At 33.4% G+C, this 24,661-nt stretch overlaps 7 protein-coding genes across 12 annotated transcripts; all 7 read left to right on the top strand.

The window, feature by feature from the left end:
- Window positions 1-2,952: 2,952 nt before the first annotated feature.
- LOC115632277 lies at window positions 2,953-6,285 on the top strand. 4 transcript variants are annotated; one of them, XM_030529363.1, is made up of 4 exons: window positions 2,953-3,131; window positions 4,252-4,500; window positions 4,903-5,097; window positions 5,472-5,731. In XM_030529363.1, exons 1-3 carry the CDS (start codon window positions 3,120-3,122, stop codon window positions 5,050-5,052), a joined length of 411 nt encoding a protein of 136 aa, XP_030385223.1. In that variant the 5' UTR covers window positions 2,953-3,119; the 3' UTR covers window positions 5,053-5,097; window positions 5,472-5,731. The 4 variants fall into 4 exon arrangements, with proteins under 4 accessions (XP_030385223.1, XP_030385222.1, XP_030385226.1 ...); XM_030529362.1 differs by lacking the exon at window positions 5,472-5,731 and having other exon boundaries at window positions 4,903-5,190; XM_030529366.1 differs by lacking the exons at window positions 2,953-3,131; window positions 5,472-5,731 and adding an exon at window positions 3,699-3,853 and having other exon boundaries at window positions 4,903-5,190.
- On the top strand, window positions 6,283-7,505 carry LOC115632981. Its single transcript, XM_030530293.1, has 3 exons — window positions 6,283-6,317; window positions 6,692-6,940; window positions 7,343-7,505. Exons 2-3 carry the CDS (start codon window positions 6,776-6,778, stop codon window positions 7,490-7,492), a joined length of 315 nt encoding a protein of 104 aa, XP_030386153.1. The 5' UTR covers window positions 6,283-6,317; window positions 6,692-6,775; the 3' UTR covers window positions 7,493-7,505.
- Window positions 7,503-8,725, top strand: LOC115632980. The gene is made up of 3 exons (XM_030530292.1): window positions 7,503-7,537; window positions 7,912-8,160; window positions 8,563-8,725. Exons 2-3 carry the CDS (start codon window positions 7,996-7,998, stop codon window positions 8,710-8,712), a joined length of 315 nt encoding a protein of 104 aa, XP_030386152.1. The 5' UTR covers window positions 7,503-7,537; window positions 7,912-7,995; the 3' UTR covers window positions 8,713-8,725.
- Window positions 8,723-9,945, top strand: LOC115632280. Its single transcript, XM_030529369.1, has 3 exons — window positions 8,723-8,757; window positions 9,132-9,380; window positions 9,783-9,945. Exons 2-3 carry the CDS (start codon window positions 9,216-9,218, stop codon window positions 9,930-9,932), a joined length of 315 nt encoding a protein of 104 aa, XP_030385229.1. The 5' UTR covers window positions 8,723-8,757; window positions 9,132-9,215; the 3' UTR covers window positions 9,933-9,945.
- On the top strand, window positions 9,943-11,165 carry LOC115632279. Its single transcript, XM_030529368.1, has 3 exons — window positions 9,943-9,977; window positions 10,352-10,600; window positions 11,003-11,165. The coding sequence occupies exons 2-3, from the start codon at window positions 10,436-10,438 to the stop codon at window positions 11,150-11,152; spliced, it is 315 nt and encodes a 104-aa protein (XP_030385228.1). The 5' UTR covers window positions 9,943-9,977; window positions 10,352-10,435; the 3' UTR covers window positions 11,153-11,165.
- On the top strand, window positions 11,163-12,510 carry LOC115632278. The gene is made up of 3 exons (XM_030529367.1): window positions 11,163-11,197; window positions 11,572-11,820; window positions 12,223-12,510. The coding sequence occupies exons 2-3, from the start codon at window positions 11,656-11,658 to the stop codon at window positions 12,370-12,372; spliced, it is 315 nt and encodes a 104-aa protein (XP_030385227.1). The 5' UTR covers window positions 11,163-11,197; window positions 11,572-11,655; the 3' UTR covers window positions 12,373-12,510.
- Window positions 12,511-21,730: 9,220 nt separating this feature from the next.
- LOC115632861 lies at window positions 21,731-24,509 on the top strand. 3 transcript variants are annotated; one of them, XM_030530124.1, is made up of 4 exons: window positions 21,731-21,909; window positions 23,030-23,278; window positions 23,681-23,875; window positions 24,250-24,509. In XM_030530124.1, exons 1-3 carry the CDS (start codon window positions 21,898-21,900, stop codon window positions 23,828-23,830), a joined length of 411 nt encoding a protein of 136 aa, XP_030385984.1. In that variant the 5' UTR covers window positions 21,731-21,897; the 3' UTR covers window positions 23,831-23,875; window positions 24,250-24,509. The 3 variants fall into 3 exon arrangements, with proteins under 3 accessions (XP_030385984.1, XP_030385983.1, XP_030385985.1); XM_030530123.1 differs by lacking the exon at window positions 24,250-24,509 and having other exon boundaries at window positions 23,681-23,968; XM_030530125.1 differs by lacking the exons at window positions 21,731-21,909; window positions 24,250-24,509 and adding an exon at window positions 22,477-22,631 and having other exon boundaries at window positions 23,681-23,968.
- The last annotated feature ends 152 nt before the right edge of the window (window positions 24,510-24,661 follow it).

The following is a 24,661-nucleotide window of genomic DNA, read 5'->3' as shown; positions in this document are numbered from 1 at the left end:
TCTGAGGGTTCAGCCATAGGAGGAGAATTGGGCTTACGAATAAGAATGTTAGAAGTTACCAATTGGGGGTTTTTAGGGCTCCTTTTAGGCTTGGGTGAAATTTCATTAAGATTCTTATGTCCTGTATTCATGATGGAAAAATTTATTAATAATAAATATTTGTAAATCAAAAGTATTTCAAAGTTTTCTTCACTGAATTAGAGATAAAATAAATTTATTGATTAAGCATAAATAAATATGAATATATGAATATTAGCTTTTGATTAAATATTTAGGTATGTAAAGTTGGAAAAACGTGATAATAGAAATGTGAGATTAAGTTTTAATAAATGTTTGTAATTCGAATATATTTCATATATATTTCAAAGTTATCTTAATTAAATTCTGAATTCAAGAAATAAATATTTGTAAATCAAAAAGTATTTCAAAGTTTTCTTCACTGAATTAGAGATAAAATAAATTTATTGATTAAGCATAAATAAATATGAATATATGAATATTAGCTTTTGATTAAATATTTAGGTATGTAAAGTTAGAAAAACGTGATAATAGAAATGTGAGATTAAGTTTTAATAAATGTTTGTAATTCGAATATTTTTCATAAATATTTCAAAGTTATTCTGAATTCAAGATCGAATTTATTTGTACAATTATTTGTAGATAGAAGATATTTTGATTAAGTATATATAAGTGTGTATATAAGTATTAACATTTGGTTTAATATTTAAATAAGAAGATATAGTTAGCTGTATGTAACAGGAACTGAGGTGTTACAATGATTTAATTTGTATTTATTTGGTTTAAATGACTGCCTTATAAAGGCAGCAAATAAACAAAAGCTTAAAGCTTTTAGTTATATCAGCAAGCAAAATATATAAAAGCTTTTACAGCAGAAAAAGCAATAAGGGGGAATTTTGTTAGCTCTTAATACATATGGAATAAGAACTAAAGTATGTCAATGTATTCAGTTTTGTATTTATTTAAAATAATAATATAGGATGAACAAAGAAAAGGTTAAGAAAGGTTAATAATTATTCCATTAGGAAAGCAATTTAAGGAGGTGATAATTTAAATATATGCCTGACAAGGGCAGAAAAAATAGGCAAAAGCTTTAAGCTTTTAGTTATTTTACCCAGCAGACAGATATGAAAGCTTTTACAATGTAAAGTTATACTGGCGCATACGCATGCATAGGAAATGTAAAAGAGCCGAGAAAAGTCTATGTTATGATTTTTCAGCATAAATGCTCTGACACAATTCAATCATATAACCAGTATAAGACAATGTAAGAGAGCAAAGAAAAGCCTCTGTTAATTAGCAGCGATATTTATTATATGATTTTTCAGCATAAATGTTCCAGCACGAATTTTATTTAATATTTCATGGACTGTAGACTGTTTTAAATTGTTGTTTTGTGTAGTTTTGTGAATTTTAGAATAATTTTAACACTTTTTATTTATAAATTTTAGTACGTTTTTAATGTGTATGTGTGTACTAATGCACTGTTTTTAGATTTTATTAATTGTTTTAATAAAGATTGAATGACTTTTAAGCCAGAGTGTATGTAGTAGATTTGTTTTTGTGATGTATTTTGATTTGCAGCAAGTGCCTTATGCCAAGCAGGGCATGCGCACAGGCAGTGTATCGTCGTTCTATTGATTAAGAGACACTTTTGCAAATTTAATGTATGTAATTTAACACTTGAGAAAAATATATTGAAAAAAGTAAAGTGTATTTTTCACAATTTAAGAGTTTTATATTCACAGACGACGTTGTGTGTCCTATTGTAGGCAGATGAATAATGAAAAATTCATTTGCCAAAGGCAGCAGCACAAGCAAAAGCTTAAAGCTTTTAGCTGTTTTAGCCGGTATAGATTTCTACAGAACAATTTGAAAAGTGCGCGCAGTATTACAAAGCTGTGTGCGTAAAACTTTAGTAGCGTATATGTGTGTGCATAGGTATGCGTATATATGTGAAGCAACTGGAGAAAATCGTATGATCTGCGGCTGAAGGCAGGCAGCAATGTTAATAAAAATCGACTGTGAAGAGAAATATGTAAAACACGTGTGAGGGGAACAATACAGGTATGTGCACATGAATAGAATCATATAACCAGTATAAGACAATGTAAGAGAGCAAAGAAAAGCCTCTGTTAATTAGCAGCGATATTTATTATATGATTTTTCAGCATAAATGTTCCAGCACGAATTTTATTTAATATTTCATGGACTGTAGACTGTTTTAAATTGTTGTTTTGTGTAGTTTTGTGAATTTTAGAATAATTTTAACACTTTTTATTTATAAATTTTAGTACGTTTTTAATGTGTATGTGTGTACTAATGCACTGTTTTTAGATTTTATTAATTGTTTTAATAAAGATTGAATGACTTTTAAGCCAGAGTGTATGTAGTAGATTTGTTTTTGTGATGTATTTTGATTTGCAGCAAGTGCCTTATGCCAAGCAGGGCATGCTTTTTTTTTTTTTTTTTTTTGTTTTTTTTATATTTTGGCGCACTGGCCATAAAATTCGATTTACAATAACTTATGTTAAATACAAAAATTGGCCTTAAAGTTAGTGCATTTAGTGAGGAGGCAGCAGCGTAAATTAAACGATTTAATCCTTCCGTGGATGATTGAGTGGAGGGGAAGCGGAAAAAAGCGGAAGCATTGTGATGTAGGTGCCCCATCCCTCAAAGGAGCACCAAAGTAGTATAAAATACATAACTTATGTAATTACAAAAGAGTTAATATTAGGGTCACAAAGTTTGCATAAATGAGAGAGAGTGTATAAATTTGAACATTATGAGCGATTTTTGCATTTGAATAAAGAACAGTTTAACTATATGCGATTAAGAATTTACAAAATGTTAAATTAAGAGTTTATGTAAGAGTGAATTTAAATAAGAATTGTGTAAAAGCTTAAATTTTTACTTTAATTTTAGGATCGACGAGTAAGCAGGACCAGGATTAGAAGCGGAAACAGAAGCTCCAACGGTTGTAGTAGCCGATTATCGGGTGCCCGGCTCAACCAAGGACAGAGCCGCCTTGTGTGGGCCGAGGAATCCGAGCCGTGAGGCGTTAATTTGTTTAGCGCCATGCGGATTAAATTCCGGATGCGATGGGAAAACGTGTAAGTTGCCGAAGCCAGAGTAATGACCATAGCTGACCCAGGTGAGTTTAATTGCATGATGATGAGTAGGCATAAAGGATGGCTGCATGGATTTATTTTGCTCCGCTATGGATACTCCAAGTGTGGTGTCAGGTCCAGAGAGCAGGGCTCCATCAACGGGACCACGTCAGGTGGCGCAAGAATTTCCCAAGCGTGATGAAGGCAAGGAGGGTTGAGATTTTAATTTATTATTAAATTGTATGAGATGCGAAAAGTTATATTTATTTGAATTAGCATAATATTGTTTGATGGAGTTTGATAAATGTATTTATTAGAGTAATGAAATATTTATGTAATGTGAAGTGTAATTTATGAAGTTATTTTATTTGAGTATTAATTTATGAGTTATTTTATTGTGATGTGACGTGGATATGTAATGAAGCTATTATAATTAAGTATTAATTTGTGAATTTATGAGTTATTTTATTATGATGTGACGTGGGTATGTTGAGAACTGCTTATGTAGCTGGTTTACCATTTTTATGATGTTTTATGATAATGTTTTATTTAATTTTTTCAGCTCCATATAATGTTGGTTCCAGACACTGAGGAGATGCAGCAAAAGCGAAGCCAGAAAGTTGCCGAGATGGACCTCGAAGAGGAGACGGGAAAACCAGAACTCCAGGCAGAGGCTCCAGTTGAAACGATATTTGGCTTGTAGGCGAGGCGGAGATTTGACGAAAGTTTTTATATATTTATTTATTAAAGTAAATTTGAATATTTGTTATTATTTTAATTTAGTGAATTAATTGATTTGTATTGTTAGTTTGAATGGAATGCGAAAAGTTATTATTATTTGAATTGGCGTAAATATTGTTTGATAAAATGGAATTTAAAGAATATGTATATTTGTTAAATGTTTATGAAGTGTAAATGTAGTTTATTAATGTGATTTGATGAAGCTGCAGTTTAAGAATGATAATTTATGAGTTTACGAATTATTTATTTTGATGTGACATGAATATGTTTAGACTGTTGATGTGTGTGTAAATTAAGAGTTTGTATATAGTAATTAGTAAAATACCAAATTGGTACTTGTAAAGTTTTATATTAATACTTTATTTATTTATTTATGTTTCAGCGCCATATAACGTTGACACTGAAGAAGGGCAACAGGTTTGGCGAAGTTTTGCTTCAGAGAGATGGATGCAGGTTCCAGGTACCAATGGGAGAGGCGTCGGCTGCAGTCACGACCTATGGCAGAAAAGATGGCAGCATGGATTTCTTTGCTCCGCTATGGATACTCCAGGTGTGGTGTCAGATCCAGAGAGCAAGGCTCCATCAACAGGACCGCATCAGGTGGCCCAAGAGTTTCCCAAGCGTGACGAAGGCAAGGAGGGTTAAAATTTTAATTTATTAGTTGATTTATATTGTTAATTTGTATGGAATGCGAGAAGTTATTATTATTTGAATTAGCGTAATATTGTATGAAAAATTGGAATTTGATGAATATGTGTATTTATTAGAGTAGTTAAATGTTTATATAGTGTAAAATGTAATTTAATGAAGCTATTATTTCTGAGTATTAATTTGTGAATTTATGAATTATTTTATTGTGATATGACGTGGATATGTAATGAGGCTATTATATTTAGATATTAATTTGTGAATTTATGAATTATTTTATTGTGATTTTATTGTGATGTGTCGTGAGTATGTTAAAGGACTTCTTATGTAGTTTGTTTACCATTTATATGTAGTTTTATGATAATATTTTATTTAATTTTTCCAGCTCCATATAATGATGGATCCGGATACTGAAGAGATGCAGCATACAAAACATGAGCAAAGCCAGAAAGTTGCCGAGATGGACCTCGAAGAGGAGACGGGAAAACCAGAACTCCAGGCAGAGGCTCCAGTTGAAACGATGTTTGGCTTGTAGGCGAGGCGGAGATTTGACGAAAGTTTTTATATATTTATTTATAAAGTAAATTTGAATATTTGTTATTATTTTAATTTAGTGAATTAATTGATTTGTATTGTTAGTTTGAATGGAATGCGAAAAGTTATTATTATTTGAATTGGCGTAAATATTGTTTGATAAAATGGAATTTAAAGAATATGTATATTTGTTAAATGTTTATGAAGTGTAAATGTAGTTTATTAATGTGATTTGATGAAGCTGCAGTTTAAGAATGATAATTTATGAGTTTACGAATTATTTATTTTGATGTGACATGAATATGTTTAGACTGTTGATGTGTGTGTAAATTAAGAGTTTGTATATAGTAATTAGTAAAATACCAAATTGGTACTTGTAAAGTTTTATATTAATACTTTATTTATTTATTTATGTTTCAGCGCCATATAACGTTGACACTGAAGAAGGGCAACAGGTTTGGCGAAGTTTTGCTTCAGAGAGATGGATGCAGGTTCCAGGTACCAATGGGAGAGGCGTCGGCTGCAGTCACGACCTATGGCAGAAAAGATGGCAGCATGGATTTCTTTGCTCCGCTATGGATACTCCAGGTGTGGTGTCAGATCCAGAGAGCAAGGCTCCATCAACAGGACCGCATCAGGTGGCCCAAGAGTTTCCCAAGCGTGACGAAGGCAAGGAGGGTTAAAATTTTAATTTATTAGTTGATTTATATTGTTAATTTGTATGGAATGCGAGAAGTTATTATTATTTGAATTAGCGTAATATTGTATGAAAAATTGGAATTTGATGAATATGTGTATTTATTAGAGTAGTTAAATGTTTATATAGTGTAAAATGTAATTTAATGAAGCTATTATTTCTGAGTATTAATTTGTGAATTTATGAATTATTTTATTGTGATATGACGTGGATATGTAATGAGGCTATTATATTTAGATATTAATTTGTGAATTTATGAATTATTTTATTGTGATTTTATTGTGATGTGTCGTGAGTATGTTAAAGGACTTCTTATGTAGTTTGTTTACCATTTATATGTAGTTTTATGATAATATTTTATTTAATTTTTCCAGCTCCATATAATGATGGATCCGGATACTGAAGAGATGCAGCATACAAAACATGAGCAAAGCCAGAAAGTTGCCGAGATGGACCTCGAAGAGGAGACGGGAAAACCAGAACTCCAGGCAGAGGCTCCAGTTGAAACGATGTTTGGCTTGTAGGCGAGGCGGAGATTTGACGAAAGTTTTTATATATTTATTTATAAAGTAAATTTGAATATTTGTTATTATTTTAATTTAGTGAATTAATTGATTTGTATTGTTAGTTTGAATGGAATGCGAAAAGTTATTATTATTTGAATTGGCGTAAATATTGTTTGATAAAATGGAATTTAAAGAATATGTATATTTGTTAAATGTTTATGAAGTGTAAATGTAGTTTATTAATGTGATTTGATGAAGCTGCAGTTTAAGAATGATAATTTATGAGTTTACGAATTATTTATTTTGATGTGACATGAATATGTTTAGACTGTTGATGTGTGTGTAAATTAAGAGTTTGTATATAGTAATTAGTAAAATACCAAATTGGTACTTGTAAAGTTTTATATTAATACTTTATTTATTTATTTATGTTTCAGCGCCATATAACGTTGACACTGAAGAAGGGCAACAGGTTTGGCGAAGTTTTGCTTCAGAGAGATGGATGCAGGTTCCAGGTACCAATGGGAGAGGCGTCGGCTGCAGTCACGACCTATGGCAGAAAAGATGGCAGCATGGATTTCTTTGCTCCGCTATGGATACTCCAGGTGTGGTGTCAGATCCAGAGAGCAAGGCTCCATCAACAGGACCGCATCAGGTGGCCCAAGAGTTTCCCAAGCGTGACGAAGGCAAGGAGGGTTAAAATTTTAATTTATTAGTTGATTTATATTGTTAATTTGTATGGAATGCGAGAAGTTATTATTATTTGAATTAGCGTAATATTGTATGAAAAATTGGAATTTGATGAATATGTGTATTTATTAGAGTAGTTAAATGTTTATATAGTGTAAAATGTAATTTAATGAAGCTATTATTTCTGAGTATTAATTTGTGAATTTATGAATTATTTTATTGTGATATGACGTGGATATGTAATGAGGCTATTATATTTAGATATTAATTTGTGAATTTATGAATTATTTTATTGTGATTTTATTGTGATGTGTCGTGAGTATGTTAAAGGACTTCTTATGTAGTTTGTTTACCATTTATATGTAGTTTTATGATAATATTTTATTTAATTTTTCCAGCTCCATATAATGATGGATCCGGATACTGAAGAGATGCAGCATACAAAACATGAGCAAAGCCAGAAAGTTGCCGAGATGGACCTCGAAGAGGAGACGGGAAAACCAGAACTCCAGGCAGAGGCTCCAGTTGAAACGATGTTTGGCTTGTAGGCGAGGCGGAGATTTGACGAAAGTTTTTATATATTTATTTATAAAGTAAATTTGAATATTTGTTATTATTTTAATTTAGTGAATTAATTGATTTGTATTGTTAGTTTGAATGGAATGCGAAAAGTTATTATTATTTGAATTGGCGTAAATATTGTTTGATAAAATGGAATTTAAAGAATATGTATATTTGTTAAATGTTTATGAAGTGTAAATGTAGTTTATTAATGTGATTTGATGAAGCTGCAGTTTAAGAATGATAATTTATGAGTTTACGAATTATTTATTTTGATGTGACATGAATATGTTTAGACTGTTGATGTGTGTGTAAATTAAGAGTTTGTATATAGTAATTAGTAAAATACCAAATTGGTACTTGTAAAGTTTTATATTAATACTTTATTTATTTATTTATGTTTCAGCGCCATATAACGTTGACACTGAAGAAGGGCAACAGGTTTGGCGAAGTTTTGCTTCAGAGAGATGGATGCAGGTTCCAGGTACCAATGGGAGAGGCGTCGGCTGCAGTCACGACCTATGGCAGAAAAGATGGCAGCATGGATTTCTTTGCTCCGCTATGGATACTCCAGGTGTGGTGTCAGATCCAGAGAGCAAGGCTCCATCAACAGGACCGCATCAGGTGGCCCAAGAGTTTCCCAAGCGTGACGAAGGCAAGGAGGGTTAAAATTTTAATTTATTAGTTGATTTATATTGTTAATTTGTATGGAATGCGAGAAGTTATTATTATTTGAATTAGCGTAATATTGTATGAAAAATTGGAATTTGATGAATATGTGTATTTATTAGAGTAGTTAAATGTTTATATAGTGTAAAATGTAATTTAATGAAGCTATTATTTCTGAGTATTAATTTGTGAATTTATGAATTATTTTATTGTGATATGACGTGGATATGTAATGAGGCTATTATATTTAGATATTAATTTGTGAATTTATGAATTATTTTATTGTGATTTTATTGTGATGTGTCGTGAGTATGTTAAAGGACTTCTTATGTAGTTTGTTTACCATTTATATGTAGTTTTATGATAATATTTTATTTAATTTTTCCAGCTCCATATAATGATGGATCCGGATACTGAAGAGATGCAGCATACAAAACATGAGCAAAGCCAGAAAGTTGCCGAGATGGACCTCGAAGAGGAGACGGGAAAACCAGAACTCCAGGCAGAGGCTCCAGTTGAAACGATGTTTGGCTTGTAGGCGAGGCGGAGATTTGACGAAAGTTTTTATATATTTATTTATAAAGTAAATTTGAATATTTGTTATTATTTTAATTTAGTGAATTAATTGATTTGTATTGTTAGTTTGAATGGAATGCGAAAAGTTATTATTATTTGAATTGGCGTAAATATTGTTTGATAAAATGGAATTTAAAGAATATGTATATTTGTTAAATGTTTATGAAGTGTAAATGTAGTTTATTAATGTGATTTGATGAAGCTGCAGTTTAAGAATGATAATTTATGAGTTTACGAATTATTTATTTTGATGTGACATGAATATGTTTAGACTGTTGATGTGTGTGTAAATTAAGAGTTTGTATATAGTAATTAGTAAAATACCAAATTGGTACTTGTAAAGTTTTATATTAATACTTTATTTATTTATTTATGTTTCAGCGCCATATAACGTTGACACTGAAGAAGGGCAACAGGTTTGGCGAAGTTTTGCTTCAGAGAGATGGATGCAGGTTCCAGGTACCAATGGGAGAGGCGTCGGCTGCAGTCACGACCTATGGCAGAAAAGATGGCAGCATGGATTTCTTTGCTCCGCTATGGATACTCCAGGTGTGGTGTCAGATCCAGAGAGCAAGGCTCCATCAACAGGACCGCATCAGGTGGCCCAAGAGTTTCCCAAGCGTGACGAAGGCAAGGAGGGTTAAAATTTTAATTTATTAGTTGATTTATATTGTTAATTTGTATGGAATGCGAGAAGTTATTATTATTTGAATTAGCGTAATATTGTATGAAAAATTGGAATTTGATGAATATGTGTATTTATTAGAGTAGTTAAATGTTTATATAGTGTAAAATGTAATTTAATGAAGCTATTATTTCTGAGTATTAATTTGTGAATTTATGAATTATTTTATTGTGATATGACGTGGATATGTAATGAGGCTATTATATTTAGATATTAATTTGTGAATTTATGAATTATTTTATTGTGATTTTATTGTGATGTGTCGTGAGTATGTTAAAGGACTTCTTATGTAGTTTGTTTACCATTTATATGTAGTTTTATGATAATATTTTATTTAATTTTTCCAGCTCCATATAATGATGGATCCGGATACTGAAGAGATGCAGCATACAAAACATGAGCAAAGCCAGAAAGTTGCCGAGATGGACCTCGAAGAGGAGACGGGAAAACCAGAACTCCAGGCAGAGGCTCCAGTTGAAACGATGTTTGGCTTGTAGGCGAGGCGGAGATTTGACGAAAGTTTTTATATATTTATTTATAAAGTAAATTTGAATATTTGTTATTATTTTAATTTAGTGAATTAATTGATTTGTATTGTTAGTTTGAATGGAATGCGAAAAGTTATTATTATTTGAATTGGCGTAAATATTGTTTGATAAAATGGAATTTAAAGAATATGTATATTTGTTAAATGTTTATGAAGTGTAAATGTAGTTTATTAATGTGATTTGATGAAGCTGCAGTTTAAGAATGATAATTTATGAGTTTACGAATTATTTATTTTGATGTGACATGAATATGTTTAGACTGTTGATGTGTGTGTAAATTAAGAGTTTGTATATAGTAATTAGTAAAATACCAAATTGGTACTTGTAAAGTTTTATATTAATACTTTATTTATTTATTTATGTTTCAGCGCCATATAACGTTGACACTGAAGAAGGGCAACAGGTTTGGCGAAGTTTTGCTTCAGAGAGATGGATGCAGGTTCCAGGTACCAATGGGAGAGGCGTCGGCTGCAGTCACGACCTATGGCAGAAAAGATGGCAGCATGGATTTCTTTGCTCCGCTATGGATACTCCAGGTGTGGTGTCAGATCCAGAGAGCAAGGCTCCATCAACAGGACCGCATCAGGTGGCCCAAGAGTTTCCCAAGCGTGACGAAGGCAAGGAGGGTTAAAATTTTAATTTATTAGTTGATTTATATTGTTAATTTGTATGGAATGCGAGAAGTTATTATTATTTGAATTAGCGTAATATTGTATGAAAAATTGGAATTTGATGAATATGTGTATTTATTAGAGTAGTTAAATGTTTATATAGTGTAAAATGTAATTTAATGAAGCTATTATTTCTGAGTATTAATTTGTGAATTTATGAATTATTTTATTGTGATATGACGTGGATATGTAATGAGGCTATTATATTTAGATATTAATTTGTGAATTTATGAATTATTTTATTGTGATTTTATTGTGATGTGTCGTGAGTATGTTAAAGGACTTCTTATGTAGTTTGTTTACCATTTATATGTAGTTTTATGATAATATTTTATTTAATTTTTCCAGCTCCATATAATGATGGATCCGGATACTGAAGAGATGCAGCATACAAAACATGAGCAAAGCCAGAAAGTTGCCGAGATGGACCTCGAAGAGGAGACGGGAAAACCAGAACTCCAGGCAGAGGCTCCAGTTGAAACGATGTTTGGCTTGTAGGCGAGGCGGAGATTTGACGAAAGTTTTTATATATTTATTTATAAAGTAAATTTGAATATTTGTTATTATTTTAATTTAGTGAATTAATTGATTTGTATTGTTAGTTTGAATGGAATGCGAAAAGTTATTATTATTTGAATTGGCGTAAATATTGTTTGATAAAATGGAATTTAAAGAATATGTATATTTGTTAAATGTTTATGAAGTGTAAATGTAGTTTATTAATGTGATTTGATGAAGCTGCAGTTTAAGAATGATAATTTATGAGTTTACGAATTATTTATTTTGATGTGACATGAATATGTTTAGACTGTTGATGTGTGTGTAAATTAAGAGTTTGTATATAGTAATTAGTAAAATACCAAATTGGTACTTGTAAAGTTTTATATTAATACTTTATTTATTTATTTATGTTTCAGCGCCATATAACGTTGACACTGAAGAAGGGCAACAGGTTTGGCGAAGTTTTGCTTCAGAGAGATGGATGCAGGTTCCAGGTACCAATGGGAGAGGCGTCGGCTGCAGTCACGACCTATGGCAGAAAAGATGGCAGCATGGATTTCTTTGCTCCGCTATGGATACTCCAGGTGTGGTGTCAGATCCAGAGAGCAAGGCTCCATCAACAGGACCGCATCAGGTGGCCCAAGAGTTTCCCAAGCGTGACGAAGGCAAGGAGGGTTAAAATTTTAATTTATTAGTTGATTTATATTGTTAATTTGTATGGAATGCGAGAAGTTATTATTATTTGAATTAGCGTAATATTGTATGAAAAATTGGAATTTGATGAATATGTGTATTTATTAGAGTAGTTAAATGTTTATATAGTGTAAAATGTAATTTAATGAAGCTATTATTTCTGAGTATTAATTTGTGAATTTATGAATTATTTTATTGTGATATGACGTGGATATGTAATGAGGCTATTATATTTAGATATTAATTTGTGAATTTATGAATTATTTTATTGTGATTTTATTGTGATGTGTCGTGAGTATGTTAAAGGACTTCTTATGTAGTTTGTTTACCATTTATATGTAGTTTTATGATAATATTTTATTTAATTTTTCCAGCTCCATATAATGATGGATCCGGATACTGAAGAGATGCAGCATACAAAACATGAGCAAAGCCAGAAAGTTGCCGAGATGGACCTCGAAGAGGAGACGGGAAAACCAGAACTCCAGGCAGAGGCTCCAGTTGAAACGATGTTTGGCTTGTAGGCGAGGCGGAGATTTGACGAAAGTTTTTATATATTTATTTATAAAGTAAATTTGAATATTTGTTATTATTTTAATTTAGTGAATTAATTGATTTGTATTGTTAGTTTGAATGGAATGCGAAAAGTTATTATTATTTGAATTGGCGTAAATATTGTTTGATAAAATGGAATTTAAAGAATATGTATATTTGTTAAATGTTTATGAAGTGTAAATGTAGTTTATTAATGTGATTTGATGAAGCTGCAGTTTAAGAATGATAATTTATGAGTTTACGAATTATTTATTTTGATGTGACATGAATATGTTTAGACTGTTGATGTGTGTGTAAATTAAGAGTTTGTATATAGTAATTAGTAAAATACCAAATTGGTACTTGTAAAGTTTTATATTAATACTTTATTTATTTATTTATGTTTCAGCGCCATATAACGTTGACACTGAAGAAGGGCAACAGGTTTGGCGAAGTTTTGCTTCAGAGAGATGGATGCAGGTTCCAGGTACCAATGGGAGAGGCGTCGGCTGCAGTCACGACCTATGGCAGAAAAGATGGCAGCATGGATTTCTTTGCTCCGCTATGGATACTCCAGGTGTGGTGTCAGATCCAGAGAGCAAGGCTCCATCAACAGGACCGCATCAGGTGGCCCAAGAGTTTCCCAAGCGTGACGAAGGCAAGGAGGGTTAAAATTTTAATTTATTAGTTGATTTATATTGTTAATTTGTATGGTATGCGAAAAGTTATTATTGTTTGAATTAGCGTAATGTTGTATGAAATTTGATGAATATGTGTATTTGTTGGAGTAGTTAAATTATGAAATGTGGATGTAGTTTAATAATATGTTTTGATGAGGCTGCTGTATTAGAATAATAATTTGTGAGTTTATTAATTATTTATTTTGATGTGACGTGAATATGTTTGAACTGTTAATATGTGTGTAAGTTAAAAATTTGTGTAATGTAATTTATGAACAGAGGCGCAAGGTTTTATTTTGGATAATCTGGATGGCTCGGATATGGACATCTGCCGCACATCCCCACAATTCTATGCCGTATTTCCAAGTTGGCGCTATGATTTGTTTATAAATCAAAAGTTTATTTTTAGTACTTAACCGGGACTGGGGATTTATGAGCCAGTTATATTTTTGAAGTTTGCCCAAAAGAGACTTTTTGATAACGTTAGCGTGCTTGTTCCAAAGCAATTTGCCATCCAGATTTAGGCCCAAATATTTGACGGTGGATTTCTTAGGAATGACGACATTGTCAAAAGTGACATCTGGCATTCTACCAGTACGCCATGTAAATGACATGTGGGAGGATTTTCTGCTGTTGATTTTAATGTTCCAGGACATAGCCCAGTTCGAGAAGGTGCATAGGTAATTATTCATATTGTAAGTAGCTGTGTGCGGAGAAGGATCACTAAATAAAATAGCAGTGTCGTCTGCATAGGTTGCAATAAGGCAATTGCTTCGCGAAAATTTGTGTACAATGGGTAGTGGCATATCACTGACATATATATTGTAGAGAGTGGGGCCAAGTATGCTACCCTGTGGAACTCCAGCAAGAGCAGGACGTATTGATGAGACGCAGCCCCTTTCTTTTACGCAGAACGTGCGATTTGAAAGGTATGATTGGAAGAGTTCAAATAATGGATACGGCAAAAATTTTTTCAATTTATATAATAGACCAACATGCCAAACCCTATCGAACGCTTGTTCGATATCAAGAAAAATGGCAGATGTGAACTGTTCCTGGTCAAAAGCCCGATGTACATGATTGACTATACGATGTACTTGTTGAATGGTGCTATGCTCTTTACGAAAGCCAAATTGATGGTCGGGTATAATGTGACATTTGTCGAGCACGTCATTTAAGCGTTCGCTAATAACCATCTCGAACAGTTTGGATAGTGACGATAAGAGGCTAATTGGCCTGTAGTCATTTATTTGGCTTAACGAGCGGCCACTTTTTGGAATCATGGTCACTGCTGCATTTTTCCAATTTTTTGGAAAATACCGCAGCCACAACATAATATTGAATATTTTGACGAGGAACAAGATTGCTTTATGAGGTAAAGAGCGCAGAACCAAATTTGTGATGTTGTCTAAGCCAGGAGCTTTTTTAAGTTTCATACTTGAGATGTAAGATTTAAGTTCGGTAGGACTTACATGACGAATAGGAATATTCGGTTCTATGAGAATTTCATCATTCTCCAAGGCCTGCAGGACTTGTTGTGTATGGGCTTGTGAGCAAAAGTTATGAGGAGTGAAGCGGCTTTCGAGTTCATTAGCGAAAACTTCAGCCACTTCCAAAGGGGTAGTACACCAATTACCAGCCGAATCTTTTATGGGGGAGACCATGTGAGGCTGAGTTTTTAGGTGCTTGGTGACGCGCCATAAATTGAAGCCTCCTTTTTTGTTCGGATCAGCATTTTCTAGTAGGTAGTTAAAGTACGAGGAACGCATACGCTTTAAAAAAGTGGAAAGAGTACGGGCTACGAAAAGCCAGTCAGCTCTATCAAGGGGAGAGCGAGTACGAATATATCGTTTTCTTAGTTGGCGCTTTAATCTTGCCAGTTCTAAAGCTTCGGCTTTAAGAGGAGGGCGAAAGGAATTTGGAAAAAGAGACTGGGTATTGTTAGTGGGGGTGGCTGCTGTGGCACAAAAGCGAATTTTGGAAACTAGCAGATCTACTGCATCGTCTATGTCATCGGGACTGATTATGTCCATATTTAAGTTAATACTATTGTTCAATAATTTTTTGAAAGTTTCAATATTTGTGTTTTTCATAAATATTTTGGAGTTATTTGGCGATGGGGGATTAATTGAGGAAAGCCCAAAACAGAAGGAGATTACAAGAGGGAGGTGATCACTATGTAAGTCAAAAACGCGTCTTATTTGCATTAGGGAATGATGAATGTTTTTCGTGATTGCAAAATCAAGGACTGAAGGTGTGTTACCGCTGCGTGGGAAGTGAGTAGGCTCCGCAGTTGTGAGCACATTTAATGAGTTGGATGCCAAAATAGTGTCGGCTAATGCACGTCCACGAGGGCAACTTCTATAGTTGCCCCACAGCCTATGTTTAGCATTCCAGTCCCCACCAATCAGGAATTTATTTCCTAATTGGTTGAAGACCGAATCAAAGAATGTGTGGGAAACCTGTTGGTTTGGGGGCCAGTAACAAGCAGCAAATGTCATGCTGCCAAAATATGTATTAACAGCAATTTGGGAGATGTGTGCGTATTCTTCAGATATGGGAGGAAGAGGTTGGAACTGAATATTGTCTGAGATTATAATAGCTGACCCACCAGCAGCAGTTATTGAATTCGGGTTATGTGATACAATAATTTTATAGCCAGGTATTGTAATTTGCAAATTTCGAGAGAGCTTAGTCTCAGAAATTAAGAGAATATCTATCATGTTAGATTTTAGAAAGAGCTCAAGGGAGTGGAGCTTACGGCGAATGCCGTTTGCATTCCAAATGGCTATTTTAAGAGAGTTACTATTCATTTGGGTTTGTAGTTGAGCTCGAAGTGGGCCGATTCGAGGGGGCAATCAGCCGCTCCATCCTGGCAAGGGAGGCGGACAGTTGCGAGTGTAAAGAAGTGATTTGGAAGCTCATATTTAGCATCTGTTTCGATATAAAAGTTCTAAATTCATTCTCAGCAAGGCCATGAAGACTTTCGGGGGAAAGCGTATCGATTGGTGGTGGGGGTGTAATAGGGACAATAGGTCTGTTTTTAGCGTTTTCTTCATAGGAGGAAGGAATTTGGCCAAGAATGCGAGGGTATCTTTGCCCTTGCCGTTGATAGGGGATATCGGCTGAAATGTGTTTTTTATTTAGAGAACGCGCCATATCCGCGTACGTTCTAGGAGTTAAATTTGAGGAGTAGGGATTCCTGTTGGCATTTATATTGGGGTTATTGTGGATATTAGCTGGTGAGGCGTTTGTGACAAGCAAAGCCGAAGCGGTTGGATTGTTATTTTTCATAACGAAGTTAGAAAATTGAGTATTAAAGGAAGTTTGTGTAGGTACACGTTTCTGGTTTCTAGATTTAAGGGGAGCGTCCATAGGGGGAAACTGTTCATCTCTAGCTTGAGTACCGGCTAGATTTAACGCCAGGGTACGAGCTGGGAGAGGATGAAGCTTACTACGTCTGGCTTTGATAGCAATAAGAATTGGGCAGCCATGATAATTGGCAGTATGAGTCCCTTTACAATTGGCACATGTCGGTGGAGTTTCAAAAACTTTGGTACAGGTTTCAGACAAATGATCACCGCCACACTTTACGCATTTAGGATCATGTTTGCAGAATTTTTTCGTGTGCTCAAATTTCTGGCACCGTTTACATTGAGGAATGTTTAAATTTTTAATAGTTGGCTCTACTTGGACTATAAAATTGCCAATATACTTGATTTGAAAGATTTTTTCATTTTTAGCAGAGTTGACTAAATTGACAAAAAACGCATTTGGCGAAAATTTTTCTGACGGGTCTGGGCTACGTTTATCCTTAAAAATCGGAAGATGTACGCCCACCACGTCAAAACCTTGATCAATTAGAAAATTTCTAATGAAATCAATTGAAGTAGTGCGTGGCAGCCCTCTTACGTACACACGGAGAGGACGGAGAGACTTCATTTGATGAGTGTGATATCTAATGTCTTTAGAGTCCAAAAACTCAATGATAGATTTGTAACTAATGGGGTCCTTTGTGTGAATCCAAGCGAAGCCAGGGGCACCCATTTTCAAAAGAAATTTTTCGGGTCCAACAAGCGAGGACAGAGAATTTAGAAGAGCAGATACGTCTTCACATTCAGCTTGAATGGGAGGTGGCTTACCGGTAGTCAAGATTGAATTGGGTACAAGTGTGTCCTGATTTTCAATGCCGTCAGCCGGAGCCGAAAGAGAGGTAGGTAAGGCCGGCTCTTGGGCAGCACCAGTACTGGTCGTAGCTGAGTGTGCAAAAGGGGGGGCATTTATGAGTGATGAGTCACTTTCCATTCCACCATCCTCACTTTCCAATTCAATTAGATCAGGATTAACGGAGTTTTGAACCTCACGCCTTACACCATCGTGTTGCGCCACACGAGACGTGGCAGATGAACGCCTGGCCTCAGCACTGGCACGCACACGTCTAGAGTTTGGCGAGATGTGAGGTGCATTAGTTTTTTTATAAAGAGCGGCAGAATTGCTTCCTGAAAGAACAGTAACTTTAGTTGAAGTGTTTGTGGATTGAAATGTCGTGGATGGAATTGAAGTTCTACTTACGGCTGAATGTGATTTCGAGCTTACTTGTTTGGGAGTAGAACAGGATGGAATGTTATCTGAGGGTTCAGCCATAGGAGGAGAATTGGGCTTACGAATAAGAATGTTAGAAGTTACCAATTGGGGGTTTTTAGGGCTCCTTTTAGGCTTGGGTGAAATTTCATTAAGATTCTTATGTCCTGTATTCATGATGGAAAAATTTATTAATAATAAATATTTGTAAATCAAAAGTATTTCAAAGTTTTCTTCACTGAATTAGAGATAAAATAAATTTATTGATTAAGCATAAATAAATATGAATATATGAATATTAGCTTTTGATTAAATATTTAGGTATGTAAAGTTGGAAAAACGTGATAATAGAAATGTGAGATTAAGTTTTAATAAATGTTTGTAATTCGAATATATTTCATATATATTTCAAAGTTATCTTAATTAAATTCTGAATTCAAGAAATAAATATTTGTAAATCAAAAAGTATTTCAAAGTTTTCTTCACTGAATTAGAGATAAAATAAATTTATTGATTAAGCATAAATAAATATGAATATATGAATATTAGCTTTTGATTAAATATTTAGGTATGTAAAGTTAGAAAAACGTGATAATAGAAATGTGAGATTAAGTTTTAATAAATGTTTGTAATTCGAATATTTTTCATAAATATTTCAAAGTTATTCTGAATTCAAGATCGAATTTATTTGTACAATTATTTGTAGATAGAAGATATTTTGATTAAGTATATATAAGTGTGTATATAAGTATTAACATTTGGTTTAATATTTAAATAAGAAGATATAGTTAGCTGTATGTAACAGGAACTGAGGTGTTACAATGATTTAATTTGTATTTATTTGGTTTAAATGACTGCCTTATAAAGGCAGCAAATAAACAAAAGCTTAAAGCTTTTAGTTATATCAGCAAGCAAAATATATAAAAGCTTTTACAGCAGAAAAAGCAATAAGGGGGAATTTTGTTAGCTCTTAATACATATGGAATAAGAACTAAAGTATGTCAATGTATTCAGTTTTGTATTTATTTAAAATAATAATATAGGATGAACAAAGAAAAGGTTAAGAAAGGTTAATAATTATTCCATTAGGAAAGCAATTTAAGGAGGTGATAATTTAAATATATGCCTGACAAGGGCAGAAAAAATAGGCAAAAGCTTTAAGCTTTTAGTTATTTTACCCAGCAGACAGATATGAAAGCTTTTACAATGTAAAGTTATACTGGCGCATACGCATGCATAGGAAATGTAAAAGAGCCGAGAAAAGTCTATGTTATGATTTTTCAGCATAAATGCTCTGACACAATTCAATCATATAACCAGTATAAGACAATGTAAGAGAGCAAAGAAAAGCCTCTGTTAATTAGCAGCGATATTTATTATATGATTTTTCAGCATAAATGTTCCAGCACGAATTTTATTTAATATTTCATGGACTGTAGACTGTTTTAAATTGTTGTTTTGTGTAGTTTTGTGAATTTTAGAATAATTTTAACACTTTTTATTTATAAATTTTAGTACGTTTTTAATGTGTATGTGTGTACTAATGCACTGTTTTTAGATTTTATTAATTGTTTTAATAAAGATTGAATGACTTTTAAGCCAGAGTGTATGTAGTAGATTTGTTTTTGTGATGTATTTTGATTTGCAGCAAGTGCCTTATGCCAAGCAGGGCATGCGCACAGGCAGTGTATCGTCGTTCTATTGATTAAGAGACACTTTTGCAAATTTAATGTATGTAATTTAACACTTGAGAAAAATATATTGAAAAAAGTAAAGTGTATTTTTCACAATTTAAGAGTTTTATATTCACAGACGACGTTGTGTGTCCTATTGTAGGCAGATGAATAATGAAAAATTCATTTGCCAAAGGCAGCAGCACAAGCAAAAGCTTAAAGCTTTTAGCTGTTTTAGCCGGTATAGATTTCTACAGAACAATTTGAAAAGTGCGCGCAGTATTACAAAGCTGTGTGCGTAAAACTTTAGTAGCGTATATGTGTGTGCATAGGTATGCGTATATATGTGAAGCAACTGGAGAAAATCGTATGATCTGCGGCTGAAGGCAGGCAGCAATGTTAATAAAAATCGACTGTGAAGAGAAATATGTAAAACACGTGTGAGGGGAACAATACAGGTATGTGCACATGAATAGAATCATATAACCAGTATAAGACAATGTAAGAGAGCAAAGAAAAGCCTCTGTTAATTAGCAGCGATATTTATTATATGATTTTTCAGCATAAATGTTCCAGCACGAATTTTATTTAATATTTCATGGACTGTAGACTGTTTTAAATTGTTGTTTTGTGTAGTTTTGTGAATTTTAGAATAATTTTAACACTTTTTATTTATAAATTTTAGTACGTTTTTAATGTGTATGTGTGTACTAATGCACTGTTTTTAGATTTTATTAATTGTTTTAATAAAGATTGAATGACTTTTAAGCCAGAGTGTATGTAGTAGATTTGTTTTTGTGATGTATTTTGATTTGCAGCAAGTGCCTTATGCCAAGCAGGGCATGCGCACAGGCAGTGTATCGTCGTTCTATTGATTAAGAGACACTTTTGCAAATTTAATGTATGTAATTTAACACTTGAGAAAAATATATTGAAAAAAGTAAAGTGTATTTTTCACAATTTAAGAGTTTTATATTCACTTTAATAGTTTAGTCTATATTTTGGCGCACTGGCCATAAAATTCGATTTACAATAACTTATTTTTTTTTTTTTTTTTTTAATAGTTTAGTCTATATTTTGGCGCACTGGCCATAAAATTCGATTTACAATAACTTATGTTAAATACAAAAATTGGCCTTAAAGTTAGTGCATTTAGTGAGGAGGCAGCAGCGTAAATTAAACGATTTAATCCTTCCGTGGATGATTGAGTGGAGGGGAAGCGGAAAAAAGCGGAAGCATTGTGATGTAGGTGCCCCATCCCTCAAAGGAGCACCAAAGTAGTATAAAATACATAACTTATGTAATTACAAAAGAGTTAATATTAGGGTCACAAAGTTTGCATAAATGAGAGAGAGTGTATAAATTTGAACATTATGAGCGATTTTTGCATTTGAATAAAGAACAGTTTAACTATATGCGATTAAGAATTTACAAAATGTTAAATTAAGAGTTTATGTAAGAGTGAATTTAAATAAGAATTGTGTAAAAGCTTAAATTTTTACTTTAATTTTAGGATCGACGAGTAAGCAGGACCAGGATTAGAAGCGGAAACAGAAGCTCCAACGGTTGTAGTAGCCGATTATCGGGTGCCCGGCTCAACCAAGGACAGAGCCGCCTTGTGTGGGCCGAGGAATCCGAGCCGTGAGGCGTTAATTTGTTTAGCGCCATGCGGATTAAATTCCGGATGCGATGGGAAAACGTGTAAGTTGCCGAAGCCAGAGTAATGACCATAGCTGACCCAGGTGAGTTTAATTGCATGATGATGAGTAGGCATAAAGGATGGCTGCATGGATTTATTTTGCTCCGCTATGGATACTCCAAGTGTGGTGTCAGGTCCAGAGAGCAGGGCTCCATCAACGGGACCACGTCAGGTGGCGCAAGAATTTCCCAAGCGTGATGAAGGCAAGGAGGGTTGAGATTTTAATTTATTATTAAATTTTTTTTTTTTTTTAATAGTTTAGTCTATATTTTGGCGCACTGGCCATAAAATTCGATTTACAATAACTTATGTTAAATACAAAAATTGGCCTTAAAGTTAGTGCATTTAGTGAGGAGGCAGCAGCGTAAATTAAACGATTTAATCCTTCCGTGGATGATTGAGTGGAGGGGAAGCGGAAAAAAGCGGAAGCATTGTGATGTAGGTGCCCCATCCCTCAAAGGAGCACCAAAGTAGTATAAAATACATAACTTATGTAATTACAAAAGAGTTAATATTAGGGTCACAAAGTTTGCATAAATGAGAGAGAGTGTATAAATTTGAACATTATGAGCGATTTTTGCATTTGAATAAAGAACAGTTTAACTATATGCGATTAAGAATTTACAAAATGTTAAATTAAGAGTTTATGTAAGAGTGAATTTAAATAAGAATTGTGTAAAAGCTTAAATTTTTACTTTAATTTTAGGATCGACGAGTAAGCAGGACCAGGATTAGAAGCGGAAACAGAAGCTCCAACGGTTGTAGTAGCCGATTATCGGGTGCCCGGCTCAACCAAGGACAGAGCCGCCTTGTGTGGGCCGAGGAATCCGAGCCGTGAGGCGTTAATTTGTTTAGCGCCATGCGGATTAAATTCCGGATGCGATGGGAAAACGTGTAAGTTGCCGAAGCCAGAGTAATGACCATAGCTGACCCAGGTGAGTTTAATTGCATGATGATGAGTAGGCATAAAGGATGGCTGCATGGATTTATTTTGCTCCGCTATGGATACTCCAAGTGTGGTGTCAGGTCCAGAGAGCAGGGCTCCATCAACGGGACCACGTCAGGTGGCGCAAGAATTTCCCAAGCGTGATGAAGGCAAGGAGGGTTGAGATTTTAATTTATTATTAAATTGTATGAGATGCGAAAAGTTATATTTATTTGAATTAGCATAATATTGTTTGATGGAGTTTGATAAATGTATTTATTAGAGTAATGAAATATTTATGTAATGTGAAGTGTAATTTATGAAGTTATTTTATTTGAGTATTAATTTATGAGTTATTTTATTGTGATGTGACGTGGATATGTAATGAAGCTATTATAATTAAGTATTAATTTGTGAATTTATGAGTTATTTTATTATGATGTGACGTGGGTATGTTGAGAACTGCTTATGTAGCTGGTTTACCATTTTTATGATGTTTTATGATAATGTTTTATTTAATTTTTTCAGCTCCATATAATGTTGGTTCCAGACACTGAGGAGATGCAGCAAAAGCGAAGCCAGAAAGTTGCCGAGATGGACCTCGAAGAGGAGACGGGAAAACCAGAACTCCAGGCAGAGGCTCCAGTTGAAACGATATTTGGCTTGTAGGCGAGGCGGAGATTTGACGAAAGTTTTTATATATTTATTTATTAAAGTAAATTTGAATATTTGTTATTATTTTAATTTAGTGAATTAATTGATTTGTATTGTTAGTTTGAATGGAATGCGAAAAGTTATTATTATTTGAATTGGCGTAAATATTGTTTGATAAAATGGAATTTAAAGAATATGTATATTTGTTAAATGTTTATGAAGTGTAAATGTAGTTTATTAATGTGATTTGATGAAGCTGCAGTTTAAGAATGATAATTTATGAGTTTACGAATTATTTATTTTGATGTGACATGAATATGTTTAGACTGTTGATGTGTGTGTAAATTAAGAGTTTGTATATAGTAATTAGTAAAATACCAAATTGGTACTTGTAAAGTTTTATATTAATACTTTATTTATTTATTTATGTTTCAGCGCCATATAACGTTGACACTGAAGAAGGGCAACAGGTTTGGCGAAGTTTTGCTTCAGAGAGATGGATGCAGGTTCCAGGTACCAATGGGAGAGGCGTCGGCTGCAGTCACGACCTATGGCAGAAAAGATGGCAGCATGGATTTCTTTGCTCCGCTATGGATACTCCAGGTGTGGTGTCAGATCCAGAGAGCAAGGCTCCATCAACAGGACCGCATCAGGTGGCCCAAGAGTTTCCCAAGCGTGACGAAGGCAAGGAGGGTTAAAATTTTAATTTATTAGTTGATTTATATTGTTAATTTGTATGGAATGCGAGAAGTTATTATTATTTGAATTAGCGTAATATTGTATGAAAAATTGGAATTTGATGAATATGTGTATTTATTAGAGTAGTTAAATGTTTATATAGTGTAAAATGTAATTTAATGAAGCTATTATTTCTGAGTATTAATTTGTGAATTTATGAATTATTTTATTGTGATATGACGTGGATATGTAATGAGGCTATTATATTTAGATATTAATTTGTGAATTTATGAATTATTTTATTGTGATTTTATTGTGATGTGTCGTGAGTATGTTAAAGGACTTCTTATGTAGTTTGTTTACCATTTATATGTAGTTTTATGATAATATTTTATTTAATTTTTCCAGCTCCATATAATGATGGATCCGGATACTGAAGAGATGCAGCATACAAAACATGAGCAAAGCCAGAAAGTTGCCGAGATGGACCTCGAAGAGGAGACGGGAAAACCAGAACTCCAGGCAGAGGCTCCAGTTGAAACGATGTTTGGCTTGTAGGCGAGGCGGAGATTTGACGAAAGTTTTTATATATTTATTTATAAAGTAAATTTGAATATTTGTTATTATTTTAATTTAGTGAATTAATTGATTTGTATTGTTAGTTTGAATGGAATGCGAAAAGTTATTATTATTTGAATTGGCGTAAATATTGTTTGATAAAATGGAATTTAAAGAATATGTATATTTGTTAAATGTTTATGAAGTGTAAATGTAGTTTATTAATGTGATTTGATGAAGCTGCAGTTTAAGAATGATAATTTATGAGTTTACGAATTATTTATTTTGATGTGACATGAATATGTTTAGACTGTTGATGTGTGTGTAAATTAAGAGTTTGTATATAGTAATTAGTAAAATACCAAATTGGTACTTGTAAAGTTTTATATTAATACTTTATTTATTTATTTATGTTTCAGCGCCATATAACGTTGACACTGAAGAAGGGCAACAGGTTTGGCGAAGTTTTGCTTCAGAGAGATGGATGCAGGTTCCAGGTACCAATGGGAGAGGCGTCGGCTGCAGTCACGACCTATGGCAGAAAAGATGGCAGCATGGATTTCTTTGCTCCGCTATGGATACTCCAGGTGTGGTGTCAGATCCAGAGAGCAAGGCTCCATCAACAGGACCGCATCAGGTGGCCCAAGAGTTTCCCAAGCGTGACGAAGGCAAGGAGGGTTAAAATTTTAATTTATTAGTTGATTTATATTGTTAATTTGTATGGAATGCGAGAAGTTATTATTATTTGAATTAGCGTAATATTGTATGAAAAATTGGAATTTGATGAATATGTGTATTTATTAGAGTAGTTAAATGTTTATATAGTGTAAA

This window comes from Scaptodrosophila lebanonensis, unplaced genomic scaffold, assembly GCF_003285725.1.
Source record: "Scaptodrosophila lebanonensis strain 11010-0011.00,11010-0021.00 unplaced genomic scaffold, SlebRS2 tig00001415-arrow-pilon, whole genome shotgun sequence".
NCBI classification, from domain to species: Eukaryota; Metazoa; Arthropoda; class Insecta; order Diptera; family Drosophilidae; genus Scaptodrosophila; species Scaptodrosophila lebanonensis.
This window is presented reverse-complemented; position numbering and strand designations above follow the sequence as displayed.

What these genes read in the sequence shown, in the direction of transcription:
- LOC115632277 (XM_030529363.1), top strand. An exon ending in GTTTCCCAAGCGTGACGAAG is followed by an intron (nt 4,501 to 4,902) that starts GCAAGGAGGGTT and finishes TAATTTTTCCAG; the next exon opens with CTCCATATAATGATGGATCC.
- LOC115632981 (XM_030530293.1), top strand. Translation starts at nt 6,776, where the DNA reads ATGGGAGAGGCGTCGGCTGCAGTCACGACCTATGGCAGAAAAGATGGC. An exon ending in GTTTCCCAAGCGTGACGAAG is followed by an intron (nt 6,941 to 7,342) that starts GCAAGGAGGGTT and finishes TAATTTTTCCAG; the next exon opens with CTCCATATAATGATGGATCC.
- LOC115632980 (XM_030530292.1), top strand. Translation starts at nt 7,996, where the DNA reads ATGGGAGAGGCGTCGGCTGCAGTCACGACCTATGGCAGAAAAGATGGC. An exon ending in GTTTCCCAAGCGTGACGAAG is followed by an intron (nt 8,161 to 8,562) that starts GCAAGGAGGGTT and finishes TAATTTTTCCAG; the next exon opens with CTCCATATAATGATGGATCC.
- LOC115632280 (XM_030529369.1), top strand. Translation starts at nt 9,216, where the DNA reads ATGGGAGAGGCGTCGGCTGCAGTCACGACCTATGGCAGAAAAGATGGC. An exon ending in GTTTCCCAAGCGTGACGAAG is followed by an intron (nt 9,381 to 9,782) that starts GCAAGGAGGGTT and finishes TAATTTTTCCAG; the next exon opens with CTCCATATAATGATGGATCC.
- LOC115632279 (XM_030529368.1), top strand. Translation starts at nt 10,436, where the DNA reads ATGGGAGAGGCGTCGGCTGCAGTCACGACCTATGGCAGAAAAGATGGC. An exon ending in GTTTCCCAAGCGTGACGAAG is followed by an intron (nt 10,601 to 11,002) that starts GCAAGGAGGGTT and finishes TAATTTTTCCAG; the next exon opens with CTCCATATAATGATGGATCC.
- LOC115632278 (XM_030529367.1), top strand. Translation starts at nt 11,656, where the DNA reads ATGGGAGAGGCGTCGGCTGCAGTCACGACCTATGGCAGAAAAGATGGC. An exon ending in GTTTCCCAAGCGTGACGAAG is followed by an intron (nt 11,821 to 12,222) that starts GCAAGGAGGGTT and finishes TAATTTTTCCAG; the next exon opens with CTCCATATAATGATGGATCC.
- LOC115632861 (XM_030530124.1), top strand. An exon ending in GTTTCCCAAGCGTGACGAAG is followed by an intron (nt 23,279 to 23,680) that starts GCAAGGAGGGTT and finishes TAATTTTTCCAG; the next exon opens with CTCCATATAATGATGGATCC.